The sequence below is a fragment of the Perna viridis genome, chromosome 14 (assembly GCF_037379345.1).
Source record: "Perna viridis isolate PV_CMFRI_1.1 ecotype Kerala chromosome 14, ASM3737934v1, whole genome shotgun sequence".
In the NCBI taxonomy this organism is placed as follows: domain Eukaryota; kingdom Metazoa; phylum Mollusca; class Bivalvia; order Mytilida; family Mytilidae; genus Perna; species Perna viridis.
This window is the reverse complement of record NC_142458.1, coordinates 27,174,124-27,199,896: the sequence shown is the minus strand read 5'-3', so window position 1 is coordinate 27,199,896 and position 25,773 is coordinate 27,174,124. Positions and strand designations below refer to the sequence as shown.

The 25,773-nt window shown below is 33.8% G+C and overlaps 1 protein-coding gene across 7 annotated transcripts; it reads left to right on the top strand.

Moving 5' to 3' along the window:
* Positions 1-344: 344 nt before the first annotated feature.
* Positions 345-24,773, top strand: LOC148598836 (uncharacterized). 7 transcript variants are annotated; one of them, XM_088560315.1, is made up of 3 exons: positions 367-531; positions 11,063-11,229; positions 23,337-24,773. In XM_088560315.1, the coding sequence occupies exon 3, from the start codon at positions 23,401-23,403 to the stop codon at positions 24,742-24,744; it is 1,344 nt and encodes a 447-aa protein (XP_088416441.1). In that variant the 5' UTR covers positions 367-531; positions 11,063-11,229; positions 23,337-23,400; the 3' UTR covers positions 24,745-24,773. The 7 variants fall into 7 exon arrangements, with proteins under 7 accessions (XP_088416445.1, XP_088416441.1, XP_088416439.1 ...); XM_088560319.1 differs by lacking the exon at positions 11,063-11,229 and having other exon boundaries at positions 345-531; positions 23,337-24,769; XM_088560313.1 differs by lacking the exons at positions 367-531; positions 11,063-11,229 and adding an exon at positions 1,604-1,707.
* The last annotated feature ends 1,000 nt before the right edge of the window (positions 24,774-25,773 follow it).

Here is a 25,773-nt window from a genome sequence, read left to right as displayed (position 1 = left end):
GGGATAAAAACTAAATATCATGTACTGTAGAATTAAAAATTAACCCTGTAAATGACACTAAAATACAACAGAAACTGTTGAATTTTCCATGTTGATTATCTCCGAAGAGCAGTCATATTGGAAAGAATAGTAATACATTTCATCAAATAGACCTAAAAAGCAACTTACTAAAAATAAAAATATTTATGTGTATCACATTGTACAGAATTTGCATGATTCTTACTAAGACTGCTACTTAGTACATTACCTGACGTCTGTATTTCGTTGTAACCAATTATAATAATGTCATTTGTTATAAAACACTTTATCTTCATTCGTTAGCTTTCGTAAACACACCTTTGTAAACAAACTTCCCTTTATAATACGTAAAATTAATAAATGACATTGCTAACCACAGGGAATAAATAGTAAATAAGCTTAACATAAAAAATTCTAAAATTCCAAATTATGACCGTTCAGTTTAAGGAGTGTAAGAAAGATTTAATTTGGTTCCGGAATGAGAACAAACTGGTTGGAATAACAATACGAAATGTAAGTCATATAAAACTTTATAATATTTTGTTCCTTATATAGAAGTAGCACCATTACATGCTTGGGACTTGCTTGCGCTTTAAGGCTTTAAGAAAACATCTCGCTTTATTACATGTATGTATAGTTCGCGGTCGCTATTTTTAACTTGAAATTGGAATCTTAGAAACCCATAATACAAATGTTTCTTCTGCATTTATGCATTTTTATAATTACATGTAGACCAAGTTGATTATCAATGCCTGCCATCTCTTATGCGAGTATGTAAAAAAAAGGGGGTATTTCGTGGATTTTTCGTGGATCGACAGCCGTCAATTAAATGACAAAAGAACGTTTTCTTCTCTGACACGATGTCACTGAAACTCCCCTACATGTACGTACTGACACGATTGATAGCTTTGTAAACAAACTCCCCTACATGTACGTACTGACACGATTGAAAGCTTTGTAAACAAACTCCCCTACATGTACGTACTGACACGATTGATAGCTTTATAAACAAACTCCCTTACATGTACGTACTGACACGATTGATAGCTTTGTAAGCAAACTCCCCTACATGTACGTACTGGCACAATTGATAGCTTTGTAAACAAACTCCCCTACATGTACGTACTGACACGATTGATAGCTTTGTAAACAAACTCCCCTACATGTACGTACTGACACAATTAATACCTTTGTAAACAAACTCCCCTACATGCATGTAAAATAAAATAATTCAGAAGTACTATATGTACACTCGTATTTATCGTTGTTTGTATTGACGCATGTACATGTATATTAAGCAAAGAGAATATTTTTTTCACACTGACCATTTTGAAATGGACATTGGGGCGTTTGATATTTTTATTCATTTTGTAGATAATATACTAATTCACCAAAGATATTAGTAAGCGTACATGTACATGACTGTATTTAGCGTACATATAAATTACTGTATTAGACAAAAGCAATATTTCAAAGAGTCTATGTTAAAGGAAGCGTTCCCCGTTACATGTAAAATACAAGTATCCTTTTCATTTACAAAGTGAACATGCCTTTATTCTGTGTGATATATGAGTCGACTACGGTTAAAGGTCAACCATTAAGACAAGTTCTTGTACTAATACCATTAGGGTATCGGTACACTTGAACTTGTACTGTAGTCCTATGCACATGGAGATTTTTAACATTTGTGTAAGTACTTTGTAATATTATTTTGCAAGTGATTGTTATAGTTCTTTGCAGTGGCCAAATATGTGGTATGCCCCCTTTTTGTTGGGACAATTGTTAACTGTGCATATTATGAGAGGAGATATTGACTAATTTAACCGCCTGGACCTCTTCTTTTTTTCTAAATTTTCCCTCAAATCAGCGACTGTATTTGTTTGCATTAAATTAACATACATGTACATGTAACAGGTATGTGTAAACAGTCAAAAAAAGACAATTTAACGTTAAATCAATATGCAGATCAAATGTTCATGTAATGATCATGATAGCAGGCATTTGAGTATGTCTTGAGCCATCAGTTTACTTCATCAAGGTGGCATCGCAGGGCTTTAATCTGGTGTTTGAAAATACAGTCTGAGTCATCCACTACGACAAATTTCCATTCCTTCTGACATCAAAATGAGTTGAACATTACATTAGTACAAAAATAGTAAGATAGAACTTTCTCTGAGCTCCCCATATCATAGGACCTTCCTTGTATGGGCTGTAAGTCGAATAAGTCTGGGATTTGTCGGACTAACGAATCGTCGTACCGGCAGTGAACAATAAATTTATCTGACATTCGAACCTAGTACCGATTCTGTAACAAAGAAGATAATGGTACTGACTTCAAGAACATAAATGACTGTAAAAATATTAACAGAGTATTGGATAATAAGGCGGATCCAGATATTTTGTACGGGAAATTTCTGGTTATCTTTTGCCTAATTTTGACAATTTTTTCACGAAATTAATAAAAACAAATTAACAAAAAGAAGGGGTGCAAACCTCGTAAATCTCCCTGGATCCGCCACAAGGATATGCTTCACAATGTTACACTTAACTCTAAACATCGCAGGTATCGAATTATGTTATAACTGAGCCAACGGTTCTGATTACTAGTATCAGTTGAGTAATAAAAAGATGATTGTCTTTAGCACGTTCCGATAATAATTAGGTTAGGAAATTTTTCGAAGAATAGTCCGTTTGCCCCTCGATATCATTACAAATAAATGCCCTTGAGATCTTGCCAGATTAATATTCTGGAAAATATTGCACGTTTTTCACACACTGAACCTGTCGGTTGATACAACAATCCTCACCACCATCATCGACATATATACTTATTTTACAGTCATGACAGCTCAGAGCTGAAAAAAATGCATGTTTTATTACATTTCCAGGTAGAAAATTTATGAATACAAATCAGTTGGTCAGTTTCTCTTCATCTCATTATATAACAAATATTTTATGTATACATTTAATTTGGTCAACCAAGTACAATAACCAATTGTTCATGTGTTTGTTTTTATATGTCTTATTTTTTCCAAGCCAAATTTATACAAAAATCATATATTTGACCAGTTACTATTGACTTCGTAATCATTCTAATGTTGCTCGGAAAATAATTTTATCATGATGTCAGCGGCGTAATACGCGTATCATTTGTAATCAAAACGCCAAGCATGCAATGTCACATAATATGGGTGTGTTAAAAAAACTATCATGGAAACTACAATAAATATTCTCCATTCGCTAAAGGCTACTTTTATTGAATTTTATTTAATATGAAATTCAAAAGTAAGTGTGGAAGTTCTTGGATAAACAAGACACTTTCTCAACAGTAAAGCTACATTCTGTACATACATTGTGTATAGTACGTACATATGCACCCCGAGTAGAAGACATTTAGCTAATCTAGTTAACCTAGTACGTTCAATATAGTCACAACTGTTTGAAGAATCCGGGTTGCATTTAAATTTTTGCATATTTACATCTGTACGAGTTTGTTGCTCCCGTCCAATTTTTGTTGCACCGTTCAGCCTCCCACTTTGACAAAATTTTCTTTCTTGTAACGTGCCCGAGAGTTCCTGGTTGGTTTCTCGATTTCACGGACGTGACTCAGGCCTTTTTTGGAAACCCTAAATTCTCCCCTATATACATGTTACACACACATATATATATATCGGATCATATTGATACAGGGAAGATAACGTAAACTTATAGAAAGGTCTGAAAAATTCCCAACGATGTTAAAACTTTGTGCAGGCGGTGTTGCCATAGATGTCACAGCGGTACGAGTTCGAGTCTCGCGGAGGGAACGGCCAAAAATTTGCATCGCAAATTTGACAGTTCTAACATCGTTGGGAATTTGTCAGTCCTTTTTACATATCTTCCTCGTAATGATCAATTTGATCCGATGGAGCAGTGTAGTGAACAGAGTCGTCACATTCTGAGACATTACAAAAAGGAGATCGTTTCCTCTATCATAATTTAAAATGTATAATAATGATTTTTTTGCTTATAAATTTTAGAAAGATCTCTCGCTGTTCGGGTTACAAGGATCAAACGTACATAACTTACTTTTAGACACCTACAATTATTACCAAACAGCAAGGTTCCGCAAGGTTCCGCAAGTGATTTTTTTGTCAAATGCTAAATTCAAATGCATTTGAAATGTAGAAAGTACACTCACCTTCACAATACAGAGTTATATAAGACTGCTTCCTGACAGTAGTGCTAACAATACGAAGCCAAAATCACATCTTAGGGAGCCATCATTTGCTTTTGGGGTGGGGGTAGGATAGAAATTGAAATCAAAAGACAGGCCGCTGATGTATGGTTTGAAAAAAAATCCAGATCAGGTTAGAATTAACAGGTACTAACTATAAAAAAAGGTAGCTGACGCAGTAAAATTTGTTCTTTTTACTTATAACTTTCTACATTTCATTCAGGAAATAGCACATGGCACGCAATTTCAATTTTCGATATTTTTTTTCTCGAACGTCACTATGTTATCAGTAATTGGCAAATTGGGAAACAGAATTGCGATCAGGTGATTTGCGTTTCCATGGAGGGGCATCTTTAAGGTCAAAGAGTAAAAAGCGAAACTATATGTTTAATAAAAAAAAATAAAAAGTCAGGTAATATCTTTAACCGAAAAAAATCCTTGACACAAAATTTGATCCTAGCCCCATTGAAATCAAATAGGTGCTCCATTAAAATAACTAACGACACTAAACGACACTATACAATGTAGTTTAAGGACAATATTACTACTATCTCTGTCAATCACGATGTACCGTTTATCAGTTCACTGTAGGTCCATGTGTTTACATATTTGTGGTTTTCGACAATTATATGAAACAGTTAACTTATCTTTATTTGTATATGTTTTATTCAATTTCACTACTTAATATCAACAAGCAGCTAGAAAAAAAACATTCTATTGGTGGTAGGTATATATATATATATATATATATATATATATATATATATATAGAAGGGTCTGAAAAATTCCCAACGATGTTAGAACTGTCAAATTTGCGAAGCAAATTTCTGTCGTTCCCTCCGCGGGACTCGAACTCGTACCGCTATGACATCTATGGCAACACCGCTTGCACTAAGTCCAGCGCCCTAGACCACTCGGCCAGCTAGGCTATGCTTTAGCTTAGCTGGCCGAGTGGTCTAGGGCGCTGGACTTAGTGCAGGCGGTGTTGCCATTCTTAGCTGGTCGAGTGGTCTAGGGCGCTGGATTTAGTGCAGGCGGTGTTGCCATAGATGTCACAGCTATAGCCTAGCTGGCCGAGTGGTCTAGGGCGCTGGACTTAGTGCAGGCGGTGTTGCCATAGATGTCACAGCGGTACGAGTTCGAGTCCCGCGGAGGGAACGACAAAAATTTGCTTCGCAAATTTGACAGTTCTAACATCGTTGGGAATTTTTCAGACCCTTCTATAAGTTTACGTTATTTTCCCTGCATCAATTTGATCCAATGGAGCAGTGTAGAGAATAGAGTCGTCACATTCTGAGACGTTGTGTATATATATATATATATATGTGTGTGTGTGTGTGTGTGTAATCTTAGTACAAATGTATATTTATGTGGGGTATAAACTGGTACCATTTTAAGCTTTAAGAAATCTGTAGGTTTACTTTGCTTAAATATTTTAGCTGCGGAGGACCATATATTTCTGGTACCATTACAAATAGTTCCATCTTTCCTTCCTTACAACAACTGGTCATTTGGTATCTGACTAACATTTTTCAAGTGAGAATTTTTATTTATACTTGTATAATACTTTTTTTGTAATATATAATACATATCAGAATTACACTTACCTCTAAAGATACAAATATTGATCAGTAAATTACACCAGATATTACTTGTACATGTAGCACATTTTGACAAGATACTATTTGATTTGTATAGACTGGCAAGTTGAACGATGAAGTTTTTTTATCTTAAATATTTTGTGTCGTGATATTTTGCTCTTTTAACTAACACCTATTTTGTAAGAGAACTATCAAACTATCCGAGCGTCCTCGATTTAACATTTGTATCCTGTAGCCCCAGTGCAAATCAAACAGTTGCTCTTCAAGTATAAACGCTTCGTGAAGTACACAGTTGTGTAATTCTTATTACTTCAGTAAACATCCTTCAGTTTTGTATGAGAGTCGTGACCCTAATATCAGTTAATATTGCTGACCTTGGGTATCGGTCGATAATTCGCGGAATCCAATAGCGTTATTAGTTTAGGTGATTTCCGAGGAATCGGGTTACACTGCTATATATTAAGTACTTCTTACTTAATCAGCATATTAAGAGAATCGGATTCAAGCGATATAAGGTTAGTTATGTCATTGATATGCATACATGTAAGTTGGTCTTTCGCATGTATTGAAATAAATAAGGAGAAACATTAGCATGTATTATCATAATATATATATATTTTTAATTTTGACAAAATTTGTATCTATTCAACCCCTCCAAAATTAATATACAATGTACTCCTTGCAAACATTATTTTACAAGTATTGAACATTTGAAGTGATAAAAAATATTTGTGTACCTGTAATCAATTCCAAGAAAGAGTTAAACTTTGTACATGTACGTGTATATCTCTTTGATATATAAACCGGATTTCCCCACACCTGCATTTTATATCATCATAGTACTTTTCGGGTATTTCTTGAAACATTGACTTACAATGGTAGCCCAGCTTCACCTTTAATACACTGACTTTTAAGTACCAGTCCATATAAACTCAGCTACTGCCTATGGTACATGTGATTCATGGTGTAGAAAAGCCCACCAAACAATGAGTTTACGGTCTTCAGATTCTATATTATCAGATAACATTAGTTTTTTTTCTGTATTCAAATTCGCACTTTTGAGAAAATCATACATTTATTTAACACTAAAAACAACCAAATCAAGCAAATCAAGAACGATAACTTTTGCAAAGTGCTAATTTCATGTACAATCTATATAAATTTTATCTCAAAAGCGCAACACCCAAATGAAAAACCAAAACTGATTATGTGATCTGTAACTGATTCTGAATAGGAAATAAAAGTAAAATTGGTGGTTTTTTTTGACATGCATGAATCACCAACTCTCTGATTTTTATAAAGACTACGACTTTTTAAAACAGTTCAAATAAAATGAACCACTGATGTTCAGTCATCCCGTATATCAGGTAAGGGGTGGGAGAAAGTATACACTTGTTAACATTCAAAATGTAAAAAGAAATCATAGGTGTGTTAGCCGGGCTTCCCTCTATGATTGCGCGACTTATATGTATATATGAAAATCGGGTAATTAAAGATGCAAAACACGTATTACACAGTCACAATAGTTTGGTCCCACTCTTAAATATGCAGCCGGACAAGATATATACATACGTGTACTAGTCGTACCTACAATCATTAGAAAATCCATATTAACAGAGAGTTTGAGCATATACGGTGTGTCTATCTACATTTACTTTCAAGTTGATCTAACAGTATACTACATTACCGTGTCACTGCAAGTTCAACCTGTTCTAAGTGACCAAACAGTATATTACAATACCGTCTTACTGCAAGTTCAACCTGTCCTAAGTGATCTAACAGTATACTACAATGCCGTGTCACTGCAAGTTCAACCTGTTCTAAGTGACCTAACAGTATACTACAATACCGTCTTACTGCAAGTTCAACCTGTCTTAAGTGACCAAACAGTATACTACAATGCCGTGTCACTGCAAGTTCAACCTGTTCTAAGTGACCTAACAGTATACTACAATGCCGTGTCACTGCAAGTTCAACCTGTTCTAAGTGACCTAACAGTATACTACAATGCCGTGTCACTGCAAGTTCAACCTGTTCTAAGTGACCTAACAGTATACTACAATGCCGTGTCACTGCAAGTTCAACCTGTTCTAAGTGACCTAACAGTATACTACAATGACGTGTCACTGCAAGTTCAACCTGTTCTAAGTGACCTAACAGTATACTACAATACCGTCTTACTGCAAGTTCAACCTGTTCTAAGTGACCTAACAGTATACTACAATGCCGTGTCACTGCAAGTTCAACCTGTTCTAAGTGACCAAACAGTATACTACAATGCCGTCTTACTGCAAGTTCAACCTGTTCTAAGTGACCAAACAGTATACTACAATGCCGTGTCACTGCAAGTTCAACCTGTTCTAAGTGACCTAACAGTATACTACAATGCCGTCTCACTGCAAGTTCAACCTGTTCTAAGTGATCTAACAGTATACTACAATGCCGTCTCACTGCAAGTTCAACCTGTTCTAAGTGACCAAACAGTATACTACAATGCCGTCTTACTGCAAGTTCAACCTGTCCTAAGTGATCTAACAGTATACTACAATGCCGTGTCACTGCAAGTTCAACCTGTTCTAAGTGACCTAACAGTATACTACAATACCGTCTTACTGCAAGTTCAACCTGTTCTAAGTGACCAAACAGTATACTACAATGCCGTGTCACTGCAAGTTCAACCTGTTCTAAGTGACCAAACAGTATACTACAATGCCGTCTTACTGCAAGTTCAACCTGTTCTAAGTGACCAAACAGTATACTACAATGCCGTGTCACTGCAAGTTCAACCTGTTCTAAGTGACCTAACAGTATACTACAATGCCGTCTCACTGCAAGTTCAACCTGTTCTAAGTGATCTAACAGTATACTACAATGCCGTCTCACTGCAAGTTCAACCTGTTCTAAGTGACCAAACAGTATACTACATTGACGTTGCATATGATTTGCATTAATGTGTAACCATATGCCACATAATCCAGCAGATCTTCGCCGTGTTCACCACCAAAGGTCGTAGTTCCAGATTCATGCGAGATAAAAAATGCACCTCTTAGATATCATACATGTATGTTCTACGTGTGTTTATTGCTTGCATGAGAACGGGAAGTTTTCATGAAATGATCAGTAAGCTTTGGACATTACCCGGTTTCCGATTCAGACACTGAGGCTAGTTACAAGACTATATAGGTCACATACATAAGCACGCCCCGGTATTTATGAATATTCATTGCCAACTGCCAAATCTGGTTCATAAACTGGTTCCCGGTCAATATCATAAGCGACCCAAAGATCGCTACAACGTACCTTTTTTTTTTAAACATATCATACACATGTCTATGCGTGTTTTTTTTCGCTTGTATTAAAACGGGAAGTTTACATTAAAAGATAAAATGATCAGTTAGCATTGAATTTATGTAATATTACCCAGTTTCCGATTCAAATACAGGCGTTATTTAGTTTTTAGTTTTACTTAACCATGGACGGAAAAAAAATGAGATTATTTGATTCTGAGGCGGGGAATGTCTGGCAGTTTGGCCAGGACAATTATTTTTCAAAGAATGGAGTATTAATAATCATGACACTGTACTGTAGAACACTAGCACCACCCCTTCAATACTAAACGATTGTCCACTAATCAAGTGGACAGACAAAGAAAAGAAGGTCAACATATTGCTGATATTAATACTTTGATTTCTAAGGAAGTGGGACTTCAAGAAATCACGTGTTTATTGTGTTTATACATGACTTTGTACCAGTATCTTATAACTGCTTAACAGTTTATCTGTCGGAATTTATCTGTCAGAGAGCTTACAGTTGATAGTCAATCTGACCTTTAGAAAATCTCATCAAGGTCTTTTATAAGATTTTTATCCGTTATAAACAACAAGCCATTTGTTTTGTTTTTTTAGAGTAAATATCTTGTGTAAACATCCGCTGGTTTAGAATCGTGACCTACCGATAAACGTCTTATTATTAAAGTTATTTAACAAAACGATTGACCTTGATTGAAATTGTAAGTTATAAGCTCCCAGGTGACCGTCTATGGTTATTTAGACAGTCAGTAGATTGATGCGTTTTGCGTTTTTTTTTATTAATTGTTCTCTTTTTTTCTTCTTTTAAATTATATTTGGAAGAATGAATTACTTGACTTAATCGGCTTCATCCCATGGGGGACATAGGGGGACATCTTCATCCCATTTGGAGACATAGGGGGACCACTTCATCCCATGGGGGACATAGGGCGACCTCTGTGGCTTTTCATCTCTACCTATCTTTTGTCAGTACTTTAATTTCTCCCCAGGTCTTTCCAACCTTCTGGGCTTCTGTATTCAAATCTCGCCTCCATGTATTTTTTGTATACCTATTATTATGTGGCCTTGAGGTTTCCACTCTAGGGTGCGGAGTGTTACATTTGTACTTCCTTTTCTCAAAGTGTGCCTCCATTTTCTTGATAAAATTATTGGCATGACCGGTTCTTGTTTGCTCCTTTGCCATAAGTTGTTATTGTTGATTTTATTTGGCCACTTTATTCCAAGGATGTTTCTTAGGCACCTGTTTATGAACACTTGTACTATTTTGGTGGATGCAACAGTTGATGGCCATGTCTCTGATCCATATAGAATCACTGATTTAACATTAGAGTTGAAAATTCGGATTATTGTAGATGTTCTTAGTACTTTGCTCCTCCAGATCGGCTTGAGGATAGCAAAAGCTTGCTGTGCTTTCTATTTCCTTGCTAATTGGTCTTCATCTCATCTATTTGGACGAATGATTATTACTTAATATAAATATCAGTATTACATTTATGTTAGACAAATAATGTAAACAAATGTATTTCGTAATTTTGTATAAGTTTGTGGAACGACATTTAACCTAATTAACATGTACATTGTACACGCACAAATTACGTTCATATACAATGTATATTCATCTGAAAGGGCAGACATACTCTTGAGGAACTTTTATCTCTGCGCATGTACACAATGTAAATTGAACGTATTTAATATTAACATAACTTCCCTCTTCTTTACCATAAAAATTCAAAGGTCTTGGGATTGATATGAGAATAGCAACAACAAAAAACCCGATAATGAAGATAATCGAGCCTTAAAAGCTTACAGTCATAATTTTAAAATATCCCGCTTTACAAATTAGTGTCTATATAGACGGTCTTAATATTTACTAAGGCGATATCAACGCACTGAACACTTCCCATTTTATCAATTTATAGCCATTTAGGAACAATGTCAAGGATGTGAAAAACAGTGAAGCATTCTAACTAAACATAATAGGGCTACTTGACAGTAAAGGACCGTTTCCGAAATGAATTTGTCACATCACATGTTGGAAAGTAGATTTACGTCTGTTTATCGTTCTGTTTCCGCTGCAGGATCAAAGGTAAGGTCACGTGACGGAAAACTATCTACTGATTTTCCAGCTCCAACTGCATTTTGTGTATGTGTAACTATTTAAAGAGTGAAAGATTTAGAAGCTTGAGTGATATATTTGAAGTTTCAAAGCATTCTGTTTGTAAATGCATTTGTAAGTAGACTTAGTATGAATTTGAAAAATAAGTAAGGTGTAGAAAGGGCAGTAACTCAAGAAAAAGTGTATTTCTAACACAGTAGGGTTACATGTAATTGTAACACAATTTTATTTTATTTTCAGCTGAGTGTCACCCATTCTATTTTGATTTCAAAACTTTTTAGTATAATTGACTTTTCTGAACAAGGTTATTTTACACTATGTTTTGAAAAGTATTTTTAATTGAAAAAAATGGATAATCTTCAGTCTGACGGTTTAAAAAAAAAATAAGCAGAAACATACAGTTGTCGACAGAAGAAAAAAAGGATATCAGTAACTTATAGATGACAATAATATTCATCATATTAAGGATTATTACCGGGAAAGAATTTTATGATCTAATATCTACAATTTTTATTATATAATTCAAATTAATTTCCTCTCAATGTCTATTAGTGACAAATTACATTGCATACTAATTCCCAGTTCTGTCAGGAAATCTCATATGGGGATAATACAAAGTTTACAGAAGGTTTTAATGACGATTATAGAGTGTATTGTCCTTAAAAATGAATTGCTTGGTGGTAAAAAAAGACGGTGATTTTGTGTTGGAAATATTGGGGTATAATAAAGAATAAGATTTATTTGGAGTCGTAAAATAAGAAGTAAAAGGGTAAGATACATCGATGGTAATACATGTACTTATGGAAATCTTATTTATAGTTTTACAAAGGAGTATATGATGTAAGGATCTGTTGTAACAACCATGGCGAGTATAGTGTAAAGTCCTGGTTTAACCAGGGATGTATAATGTAAAGCCCTGCTTTAACCGCGGAGTGTATAATGTAAAGCCCTGGTTTAACCATGGAGTGTATATTGTAAAGCCCTGGTTAAACCATGTGTATAATGTGAAGCCATGGTTAACCATGGAGTGAGTATTGTAAAGTCCATGTTTAACCAGGAGTGTATATTGTAAAGCACTGGTTAAACCAAGGAGTTACAATATAAAGTCCTGGTTTAACCAGGGGTGTATAATGTAAAGCCCTGTTTTAACCAGAGTGTATAATGTAAGGTCCTGGTTTAACCATGGAGTGTATATTGTAAAGACCTGGTTTAACCATGGAGTGTATATTGTAAAGCCCTGGTTTAACCATGGAGTGAGTATTGTAAAGTCCTTGTTTAAACAGGAGTGTATATTGTAAAGCACTAGATAGACCAAGGAGTTACAATGTAAAGTCCTGGTTTAACCAGGGGTGTATAATGTAAGGTCCTGGTTTAACCATGGAGTGTATATTGTAAAGACCTGGTTTAACCATGGAGTGTATATTGTAAAGCCCTGGTTTAACCATGTGTATAATGTGAAGCCATGGTTTAACCATGGAGTGAGTATTGTAAAGTCCTTGTTTAAACAGGAGTGTATATTGTAAAGCACTAGATAGACCAAGGAGTTACAATGTAAAGTCCTGGTTTAACCAGGGGTGTATAATGTAAGGTCCTGGTTTAACCATGGAGTGTATATTGTAAAGACCTGGTTTAACCATGGAGTGTATATTGTAAAGCCCTGGTTTAACCATGTGTATAATGTGAAGCCATGGTTTAACCATGGAGTGAGTATTGTAAAGTCCTTGTTTAAACAGGAGTGTATATTGTAAAGCACTAGATAGACCAAGGAGTTACAATGTAAAGTCCTGGTTTAACCAGGGGTGTATAATGTAAGGTCCTGGTTTAACCATGGAGTGTATATTGTAAAGCCCTGGTTTAACCATGTAGTGTATAATGTGAAGCCATGGATTAACCATGGAGAGTATATATAATGTGAAGCCATGGTTTAACCATGGAGAGTAATGAAAAGTCCTTGTTAACCGGTACTATGCAGTGTATAATGTCAAGCCCTGGTTTAACCATTGAGTGTATATTATAAAGCCCTGTTTTAAGCATGGAGTTATAATGTATAACCTTGTTTTAACCATGAGGTTATAATGTAAAGCCCTCTTTTAACCATGGAGTGTATAGTGTAAAGTCCTGATTCAGCTATGCAGTGTATAATGTATAAAGCTCTACTTTAACCACGGTGTTCAAATGTAAAAGCCCTTGTTTAACCATGGAGTGTGATGTAAAGTCCTTTAAATTTACTGTTAAGGTCGTTTTGCTTTTAGCCCGTTTCTACAGCATTTGTGGCTCATTGGAAATTTATGTACTTAAAACTCCTCCCTCATATTTTTAACACAGAGCGACTAATCGTTCTTATTCTGTTTAAACGGTATTTTAGTAAAACTATCGTGACTTTCATGAGCATTAAATAAACGATCATCGTCATTTTGTTTTCACCATGACTGATTCATTCGATAGTCCCGATTTGGTGGTTTTTATATTGAAACTATAGTAATCAATAGTCCATGTAGGTTGTGGCAATGCATTATTTAGTTAAGTTTTTTCCACAGGTCAATATCTGACATAATTATCAAAAATGGTATTATAACGTAGTAATTTTAATATGTATATTTTTACATAAGCCCATTGAAAAAGCCGCCGATGGAATTCTGATATCACTGATCTGAGACCCAGCCAAAATTCTTACGTAATCATACATTTATTTATTGATTTGTATGTAGCCTGGTTCATTAAAAATAATAATAGAATTTAAACATGCATCTCATAACATGTGACATGAAAGGTTAATAATATAGACAAGTGCAATCTTTGCAAGATTTACATACTTTTAGGTTTTTTATCATCTTCAATGGAATAAAGCAATTTCATTATCACTGTTGTATTTGCTTTAAGGAAGTCTATGCGGCATTTGTGCAAAAATTGTGATATTTTGTTTTCTGTTACAACAAATTCTTTATATAATTCGTATGTCCTCTTGCAGATGTCGTTTTTTTTTGTGAAATCAATATAAGATGAACGAAACGAGATTACAGATTACAGATTACAGATTTAGCAATTTTACCTACATTTAATTTAATATAACTATACTTAGTTGATTTGAATGATATCGCCCAAATATGAATTGTTTTGATAGGACCATTTTGTGACTCATGTCTTGTTGCTTGTCTCTTCACTGTTTTCCTTATCTTAATTTTTACAGTGTAATATAAGTTATAAAATCCCAGGTGACTGTCAATGGTTATTTATACTGTTAGTAGATTATTGTTGGAGAGTGCGGCGTTAGTTATAAGCTCCCAGGTGACTGTCAATGGTTATTTATACTGTTAGTAGATTATGTTGGAGAGTGCGGCGTTAGTTATATGTCATTCTCATTACTGGGTGGATTGTCCTTTTATGGTCATTTACACATCGTTCATTCAATCATTTTCATCAATGGCGGATAGAGTTTCTATGTATCATCCTCATTTGCATATTGCTGCTTCGTTTATTTAGACAAATATTTTTTATCCAAAACAACGCAAAATCGTACAATCTATTTTGTCATGTTTGTCACATTGTGCATGTAGATCGTCTTTAATTAATTTTGATCGTGGTTGTCCATCAGCATTCAATTATTTATTTACCAATCCAAATGATCTTTTAATGAATCGTAAGTTAAAGTGATAAGATGTTAAGTAATTACCTTCATTTTTATTCTTAACCCCCCCCCCTTTTTCACCTCCGGAACTTGAGAGTTAGACTTACAATGTCTACTAAACAAGTAGTTTACCAGCAATAAAACGTTTTATTAGAAAACGAATGTCATTATAATGGTAGTCAAATGAATTTTTAATCTTGTCTGAAATTCAAAAACCCTTAGGGTACATATTATGGCAGTGTGACTCTCGTGTTGATTAAAATATCTTTACGTAATGTTTTCATGTATGTTTTGAAATTATTTCTAGGAAAAAGTAACAAAAAAGAGTCAGAATAACACAGAGTTATGACTTACTTCCGTGCAGAACAATCATTTATCGAAGAACTTATGTAAAACAAAACACTAACAATATGAAAAGAACCATTCCGGTAAAGGACATGATCATTTTTCTCCGGAAGTGTAGTTTGTCCTTTGTCAAATGGTTCATTACGCCACTGCCTAACATTTGTTTACATTTATTATTTCGATTACTTGAATACTCAATACCCAGATGTCTACGGTACAGACGTCATATTATAGGTTTTATGAAAAAGGAGATGTTACTTTTCCTAATAAGAGATTAAATTGGAATAAAAAAGGATATCTACGATTTGATTGGATTGGGAGTTAAATATCAATTTCAGGAAGTTTCCGATGTGAGAATTGCAATAACTAGGTAAATATACTGTCATGAATAATTTACACTAGACGTTTACTGGGCTATATATTTCAAAACATTATTTTATGTAAGTATTGATGTTGCTTATGCATTTGGAAAGCGTGATATATTTTACTTTAAAGTAAGTAGATTTGTTACGTCAGAATATTTCTGTTAGCAAAATTTTCTTGTTTTCAATTTGTCTTAATTCTTGAAACATGAAATGATACACATTTTTATCGAGAAAATGCAATAAACTGTCACTGATTAATTTCTATTACGCTTCTTAAATTAGAATTCCCACATTTATTTTTTTTTTTTTTGGGGGGGGGTCTCCAAAAAATTCAATGAAAAATTTTAGATCTCCCACATAAACATGTAAGATTTTAGTTAAAAAAAAACTTTATTTTCTACGAAAAATGCCTTTTAATTGAATTTTAAAATTACATACAAACTGTTCCAAAGATTAACAGGTACATGTAAATTAAGTCAGGTTTAACCTGTAAAATTACGAAGTATAAGCTAAAGATGGCCTATCAATAGATTTATTTGTTAGTTTATCTTTTAAATGAAATTCTAAAAACATTTTGCATGTGAAAACCATTGAGACTAACCTTAGCGTCATGTAGTTGAGTAAATTATACTAATTTTCAAACTGGAAATATCTCGTAATAATTAAAAAATCGGTAAAATAGATACGGGAAAACGACGTACGGGTATATCTATAAGCAATGGCCTCTTTTTTTTTCAAACTCATTTGAAATATTTAATATGTACATTTCAGAGAAATTTAGACACTGCCAATGTCAGAGGTAATTCACGGTACAGAATAAAACACCGAACATATGATGTTTGTTCGCTCTCCATATCCTGTATTTTTTACTTGTGTAGACATAAATGTGTTTTATAAAACATACATAAGCTGTATAATTATTTTCTCAAAAGAGCAACAACAGAATGACAAACTAAGACTGGTTATATGGTCTGTAACAGAATGACAAACTAAGACAAGTTCTATGGTCTGTAACAGAATGACAAAGACTGGTTCTGTGGTCTGTAACAGAATGACAAAGTAAGTCTGGTTATATGGTCTATAACAGAATGACAAACTAAGACTGGTTCTGTGGTCTGTTACAGAATGACATACTAAGACATGTTCTGTGGTCTGTAACAGAATGACAAACTAAGACATGTTCTCTGGTCTATAACAGAATGACAAACTAAGACTGGTTATATGGTCTGTAACAGAATGACAAACAAAGACAGGTTTTGTGGTCTGTAACAGAATGACAAAGACTGGTTCTGTGGTTTGTAACAGAATGACAAACTAATACTGGTTATATGGTCTGTAACAGAATGACAAACTAATACTGGTTATATGGTCTGTAACAGAATGACAAACTAAGACTGGTTATATGGTCTGTAACAGAATGACAAACTAAGACAAGTTCTATGGTCTGTAACGGAATGACAAAGACTGGTTCTGTGGTCTGTAACAGAATGACAAACTAAGACTGGTTATATGGTTCGTAACAGAATAACAAACTAAGACTGGTTATATGGTCTGTAACAGAATGACAAAGTAAGACAAGTTCTATGGTCTGTAACAGAATGACAAACTAAGTATGGTTATATGGTCTATAACAGAATGACAAACTAAGACTGGTTCCGTGGTCTATAACAGAATGACAAACTAAGACTGGTTCTGTGGTGTGTAACAGAATGACAAACTAAGTCTGGTTATATGGTCTGTAACAGAATGACAAAGTAAGACTGGTTCTGTGGTCTGTTACAGAATGACAAACTAAGACAGGTTCTGTGGTCTGTAACAGAATGACAAACTAAGACTGGTTATATGGTTCGTAACAGAATAACAAACTAAGACTGGTTATATGGTCTGTAACAGAATGACAAACTAAGACAGGATCTGTGGTCTGTAACAGAATGACAAACTAAGACAGGTTCTGTGGTCTGTAACAGAATGACAAACTAAGACATGTGATGTGGTCTGTAACAGAATGACAAACTAAGACAGGTTCTGTGGTCTGTAACAGAATGACAAACTAAGACATGTTATGTGGTCTGTAACAGAATGACAAAGACTGGTTCTGTGGTCTGTAACAGAATGACAAACTAAGACATGTTCTCTGGTCTGTAACAGAATGACAAACTAAGACTGGTTATATGGTCTGTAACAGAATGATAAACAAAGACAGGTTTTGTGGTCTGTGACAGAATGACAAACTAAGACTGGTCGTGTGGTCTGTAACAGAATGACAAACTAAGACAAGTTCTGTGGTCTGTAACAGAATAACAAACTAAGACTGGCTATATGGTCTGTAACTATTTCTGAATGCGGAATAAAAGTTTTTCAACGAGTTGGTTTTATGTTGAATTCACCGTTCCCGTCCGAATTTCGTTGCAAGTATCGTGCCTCGATCCCTACGGATGAACTGATTTCAAATTTGTGTGTGACTTTATATACAAGTTGATAGGACATAAGTTGTAAACCTTTTTGAGTGCTGTACGATATTTATTTCCTGTTTTACAGGATTTTCAGTATAAAACTATATGAAATGCCAGGTAAAATTTCCTTATGGAGAGGTTGATTTCTAACATAGTTTGTTGCTTTATAGATGGGGCATACATTGTAAACAGTTTTGGGTGACATTTTATTTTTGCGAGTGCAGGTACATGTTGTAAAGCTAGACAACGTAGGGAGCTAAATTATGGTATTAAAGACACTTTTAGAATAAATAAATATTTGAATAAAGCATCAACTTGACTTTGTTTGGACGAAATGACTCATTTATGAAAGTTTTTTTTTATTTGCTATTTCATTTAAAACGATTTGTTTCATGTTTATATTTTCGAAGCCAAAATGTCACTTTTTGTCACTAACATACATGATACAATTTAACATAGCAGAATTTGACACGTATAAAATATGTTTTCCAGTCTACAGATCAAGTACGGATCCAGAAGTTTTCAAAATGGGGGGTTTCTAGTGGAGTGTTAAAGGATAGTATTTTCCCAAATTTTGAACGAAATTAACTTACTTTTCTAACAACACTGATGGTTCCGATCTCTGGAATCCCCCATGTTCCATTGTTCCATCAGAGCAACACTGATTGTCATTGAACAACAACAACAAATGCTTTATTGTCAATTATGAGACCCATATTAAGGTAAAATCGGTTCCTAGCTTGGTTCTAACGAAACTTTTTGTTGTAATGTACTCATTTTACGCATTAATTATTTTGATTTATGTGAGGCTGCTGGAAATGGGATATATCATTTGTGTTTAAAAAGTCAACTGTCATGCTCTGCAAAAACAGAAAATAAAACAATAAAAAAAGTTATACAGAAATGAAAAAAAAAAAAAATAAACAAACCATTGTGGAATTTTAATCAATAACTTTCCATATAATTGAATTGTCACAGATTAGAATTAAATACATTCACTATGGACATCAAAAGTCTAGAAAAACTTACCATACAGTACTATAAATTAACTATTGTCCTTTTATGGTCATTTACACATCGTTCATTCAATCATTTTCATCAATGGCGGATAGAGTTTCTATGTATCATCCTCATTTGCATATTGCTGCTTCGTTTATTTAGACAAATATTTTTTATCCAAAACAACGCAAAATCGTACAATCTATTTTGTCATGTTTGTCACATTGTGCATGTAGATCGTCTTTAATTAATTTTGATCGTGGTTGTCCATCAGCATTCAATTATTTATTTACCAATCCAAATGATCTTTTAATGAATCGTAAGTTAAAGTGATAAGATGTTAAGTAATTACCTTCATTTTTATTCTTAACTCCCCCCCTTTTTCACCTCCGGAACTTGAGAGTTAGACTTACAATGTCTACTAAACAAGTAGTTTACCAGCAATAAAACGTTTTATTAGAAAACGAATGTCATTATAATGGTAGTCAAATGAATTTTTAATCTTGTCTGAAATTCAAAAACCCTTAGGGTACATTTTATGGCAGTGTGACTCTCGTGTTGATTAAAATATCTTTACGTAATGTTTTCATGTATGTTTTGAAATTATTTCTAGGAAAAAGTAACAAAAAAGAGTCAGAATAACACAGAGTTATGACTTACTTCCGTGCAGAACAATCATTTATCGAAGAACTTATGTAAAACAAAACACTAACAATATGAAAAGAACCATTCCGGTAAAGGACATGATCATTTTTCTCCGGAGGTGTAGTTTGTCCTTTGTCAAATGGTTCATTACGCCACTGCCTAACATTTGTTTACATTTATTATTTCGATTACTTGAATACTCAATACCCAGATGTCTACGGTACAGACGTCATATTATAGGTTTTATGAAAAAGGAGATGTTACTTTTCCTAATAAGAGATTAAATTGGAATAAAAAAGGATATCTACGATTTGATTGGATTGGGAGTTAAATATCAATTTCAGGAAGTTTCCGATGTGAGAATTGCAATAACTAGGTAAATATACTGTCATGAATAATTTACACTAGACGTTTACTGGGCTATATATTTCAAAACATTATTTTATGTAAGTATTGATGTTGCTTATGCATTTGGAAAGCGTGATATATTTTACTTTAAAGTAAGTAGATTTGTTACGTCAGAATATTTCTGTTAGCAAAATTTTCTTGTTTTCAATTTGTCTTAATTCTTGAAACATGAAATGATACACATTTTTATCGAGAAAATGCAATAAACTGTCACTGATTAATTTCTATTACGCTTCTTAAATTAGAATTCCCACATTTATTTTTGTTTTGGGGGGGGGTCTCCAAAAAATTCAATGAAAAATTTTAGATCTCCCACATAAACATGTAAGATTTTAGTTAAAAAAAACTTTATTTTCTACGAAAAATGCCTTTTAATTGAATTTTAAAATTACATACAAACTGTTCCAAAGATTAACAGGTACATGTAAATTAAGTCAGGTTTAACCTGTAAAATTACGAAGTATAAGCTAAAGATGGCCTATCAATAGATTTATTTGTTAGTTTATCTTTTAAATGAAATTCTAAAAACATTTTGCATGTGAAAACCATTGAGACTAACCTTAGCGTCATGTAGTTGAGTAAATTATACTAATTTTCAAACTGGAAATATCTCGTAATAATTAAAAAATCGGTAAAATAGATACGGGAAAACGACGTACGGGTATATCTATAAGCAATGGCCTCTTTTTTTTTCAAACTCATTTGAAATATTTAATATGTACATTTCAGAGAAATTTAGACACTGCCAATGTCAGAGGTAATTCACGGTACAGAATAAAACACCGAACATATGATGTTTGTTCGCTCTCCATATCCTGTATTTTTTACTTGTGTAGACATAAATGTGTTTTATAAAACATACATAAGCTGTATAATTATTTTCTCAAAAGAGCAACAACAGAATGACAAACTAAGACTGGTTATATGGTCTGTAACAGAATGACAAACTAAGACAAGTTCTATGGTCTGTAACAGAATGACAAAGACTGGTTCTGTGGTCTGTAACAGAATGACAAAGTAAGTCTGGTTATATGGTCTATAACAGAATGACAAACTAAGACTGGTTCTGTGGTCTGTTACAGAATGACATACTAAGACATGTTCTGTGGTCTGTAACAGAATGACAAACTAAGACATGTTCTCTGGTCTGTAACAGAATGACAAACTAAGACTGGTTATATGGTCTGTAACAGAATGACAAACAAAGACAGGTTTTGTGGTCTGTAACAGAATGACAAAGACTGGTTCTGTGGTTTGTAACAGAATGACAAAGACTGGTTCTGTGGTTTGTAACAGAATGACAAACTAATACTGGTTATATGGTCTGTAACAGAATGACAAACTAATACTGGTTATATGGTCTGTAACAGAATGACAAACTAAGACTGGTTCTGTGGTCTGTAACAGAATGACAAACTAAGACTGGTCATGTGGTCTGTAACAGAATGACAAACTAAGACTGGTCATGTGGTCTGTAACAGAATGACAAACTAAGACAGGTTCTGTGGTCTGTAACAGAATGACAAACTAAGACTGGCTATATGGTCTGTAACTATTTCTGAATGCGGAATAAAAGTTTTTCAACGAGTTGGTTTTATGTTGAATTCACCGTTCCCGTCCGAATTTCGTTGCAAGTATCGTGCCTCGATCCCTACGGATGAACTGATTTCAAATTTGTGTGTGACTTTATATACAAGTTGATAGGACATAAGTTGTAAACCTTTTTGAGTGCTGTACGATATTTATTTCCTGTTTTACAGGATTTTCAGTATAAAACTATATGAAATGCCAGGTAAAATTTCCTTATGGAGAGGTTGATTTCTAACATAGTTTGTTGCTTTATAGATGGGGCATACATTGTAAACAGTTTTGGGTGACATTTTATTTTTGCGAGTGCAGGTACATGTTGTAAAGCTAGACAACGTGGGGAGCTAAATTATGGTATTAAAGACACTTTTAGAATAAATAAATATTTGAATAAAGCATCAACTTGACTTTGTTTGGACGAAATGACTCATTTATGAAAGTTTTTTTTTATTTGCTATTTCATTTAAAACGATTTGTTTCATGTTTATATTTTCGAAGCCAAAATGTCACTTTTTGTCACTAACATACATGATACAATTTAACATAGCAGAATTTGACACGTATAAAATATGTTTTCCAGTCTACAGATCAAGTACGGATCCAGAAGTTTTCAAAATGGGGGGTTTCTAGTGGAGTGTTAAAGGATAGTATTTTCCCAAATTTTGAACGAAATTAACTTACTTTTCTAACAACACTGATGGTTCCGATCTCTGGAATCCCCCATGTTCCATTGTTCCATCAGAGCAACACTGATTGTCATTGAACAACAACAACAAATGCTTTATTGTCAATTATGAGACCCATATTAAGGTAAAATCGGTTCCTAGCTTGGTTCTAACGAAACTTTTTGTTGTAATGTACTCATTTTACGCATTAATTATTTTGATTTATGTGAGGCTGCTGGAAATGGGATATATCATTTGTGTTTAAAAAGTCAACTGTCATGCTCTGCAAAAACAGAAAATAAAACAATAAAAAAAGTTATACAGAAATGAAAAAAAAAAAAAAATAAACAAACCATTGTGGAATTTTAATCAATAACTTTCCATATAATTGAATTGTCACAGATTAGAATTAAATACATTCACTATGGACATCAAAAGTCTAGAAAAACTTACCATACAGTACTATAAATTAACTATGTATCAATCAATCAGCTAGTAGCTCACATTGAAGATTGTAATAAGAGTTAGTTAAATTGCAAATAAAAAAACTGAAGTAAGCGTTAACAAATATTGAGAAGAACTGAGTCGAATATATGAGATCTCCGTTTTTTTATAGAGTAATCTAACATAGGCGTGGTTAATAATTCATCAAAATGATTTTCAAAGAACTTACAACTACAGTATATTAATTAATGAAATAATTACCCAAGAAAAATACAAAAAAAAAAACATTCAGATTGCACATAGTTTACACAGTAAAAGTTCTCCTTTTAAAAAAAATGTTGTTTTACCCTATGCACTGTTGTTAACATACATAATGTATATTGTCAATTTACTAATGAGATCTTAGAAATTTTCATGTTCTCAATCTCCTCCGTATGTAATACATGTACTTTAATTTTTGGATAATTATTATCCCCTCCCCCGATCGTTATATTTTTGAAAAAAAAATCATTTATACACATTGTCTTTTTTCTCTTTCCAGAATGCAACAGAAAGACAGACTAACTCTGCGAATATTGAGATAGGAACATATTCACTGGATATTAATGATGAATTCAACACTGCAAACAGAATTACTCAATACCACTGTTCCTAATTTTCAAGGATGGGACATAAACCATTGGAACCAGTATGTGTTTCGGATGCACTTGATTCCAGCATTTATTTATATATTTATTCTGCTCTTCTTTGGAATTCCGGGGAATGCATTAGTGTGTTATGTTTACCATTTTAAAGTGCGGAACAAACAGCTGTCATCAAATATTTTTATTCTAGCGCTATCGTGGTTTGACTTAGTCAACTGTACATTGACGCTTCCATTCGAGCTTGCAGTTATACATAAGTACGTGAACTTTGACCATCCGATTATGTGTAAGCTGGCACGGTTTATAGCTTTTTTCTGTAACAATGCAACATCAGTAATACTATTAGCCATTGCATCTGACAGACTTCGCGTGTTTCTTTCCGGGCCAAAGAACCGCCGCGTCACCGTTCGTACATCAAGAATTATAATTTTAATTGCTATGGTGATATCTGCAGCTGTAAGCTGGCCTATGTTGGTGCTTTTTGGGACGTTTAAAATTCCGTTTGAAAATGGCGTCGTTGGAAGCATGTGTTCAATATCGAACTTTTATGCCGATCAAAAAACTTACGAAAAAGTGTTTACTATATCTTTACTTTGTTTACATTTTGCTTTCGATATAGCTTTTATTATGATATATTCCATCCTTGGGAAAAAGATATGCTACGACACAGAATCAAATCGGCGAATGTCTTCATGTAGTTTAACTCAATATTCAATTAATCGAGTCAATCGCAAAGGCAGTGACACCTCCATTGATGATGACGTTTTCGGGACACAAATAAGCGAAAGATCAAGAAGTTTTCCCGTCAATGAAAACAATAATTTACTACAAGAAAATGACCAAAGCAGTGAAGTGTGTTTCAAGGACGGACATACATCAAAAAGTTTACCTTCGCGTTTTGGCATTGCAAAATACTCCGATAGCTTCCGAGGCAGCTTCCGAACTAACTTCCGGTCAAAACAAGCACGTTCTTCATCAACACTTTCAGAGTGGAGAATATTTACTTCCCGTCAAACCATAAGCCGTACTTCCTTTATGCTATTTATAGTAACAATAGCATACATGATCACGTATCTACCATACTGTATTCTGGTAGTTATCCGGACTATTGATCCGGGTTATTATTTTAGACTTAACGACAATAACAAATCATTGTATCAATTTTTTATTCGTTCCTACTGTCTGGGATCTGCGATAAATCCACTAATATATAGTTTTATCAGTTCAAGTTTCCGAAAGAAATGTAAAAATGCAATCAGCGATATTTTCTCGTGTAAAACACGAAATTCTCCCACAGGATTTTAAATAGATAAATAAAAAATACAAAAAAGTTTTGTTTGTAGTTGATAACGTACAAGAACTCACTTCTTCTTGCACTATAAACGGTATTTTCTGCGTTAATGACCCCTTTGTTTTAACATGTCTACAATACATTAGTCTAAGAATTAAATACATTCACATAAGTCTGGAATAAGGTAGATCATACCTAATATTTCTTGAAAATTTCCTGTTTTTTTTTCTCCAGAATGAACATACTTTTAGCATTTTGACATGAAAAACATAGGTCACCGAACTTGAATTTAAGATAGTTGAGCCTTACCAAAGCCAATATTTCATTACATTTTATATGGATTGAGTAGGAAATTTTCCATATTTCGCAAACTTGAAAAAAAAACTTCTTAGATAAAAAACTCTGTGGGACAAATTTGCCATTCCGGAAACGGCAAATTAGATATGCTTAAAGAAAAGTGTAGAAAGATTTTTTTTGCTGATCATGTAGTACTTTAGTAGCCTACGCATACACGACATAACAATGAGATGAAAAAACTATCAATAAAAAAGGTGTTTAGAATTTAAGTTAGATTTCCCATGGGAAAATCACTTTTCCCATAAGAAAATCTGGAGTTCCTATGGAAAAATCACACATTTTCTATGGGAAATCTACAGTTCCCATGTGAAGTGTAGAGTTCCCGTGGGAACTTGTTTTGCGTTAATCAATGAATCAAATGCCACGAACACGAGAATTCCACCTTTACCACCACGACCTTACAAACGTAATCGAGCCTATTCAAGTGATAGCCAGGGCCAATCTGAGGAATGCAATTCAACCCAGCATTAGAACGTGCCGAGAATTCACCAAACACGATTAAATGAACCTTTGAATGCCAATACCATACCTTTAAATAAATCACTGAACGTTTTATGTATAAACTGCTGTGGACTAAAAAGCAAAATTGACACATCTGAATTTATCGAATTGGTTAATGAGAATGATATATGTTGCTTTGTTGAATCAAAAACTGATGATCTTGATGAAATATCAATTCCAGATTA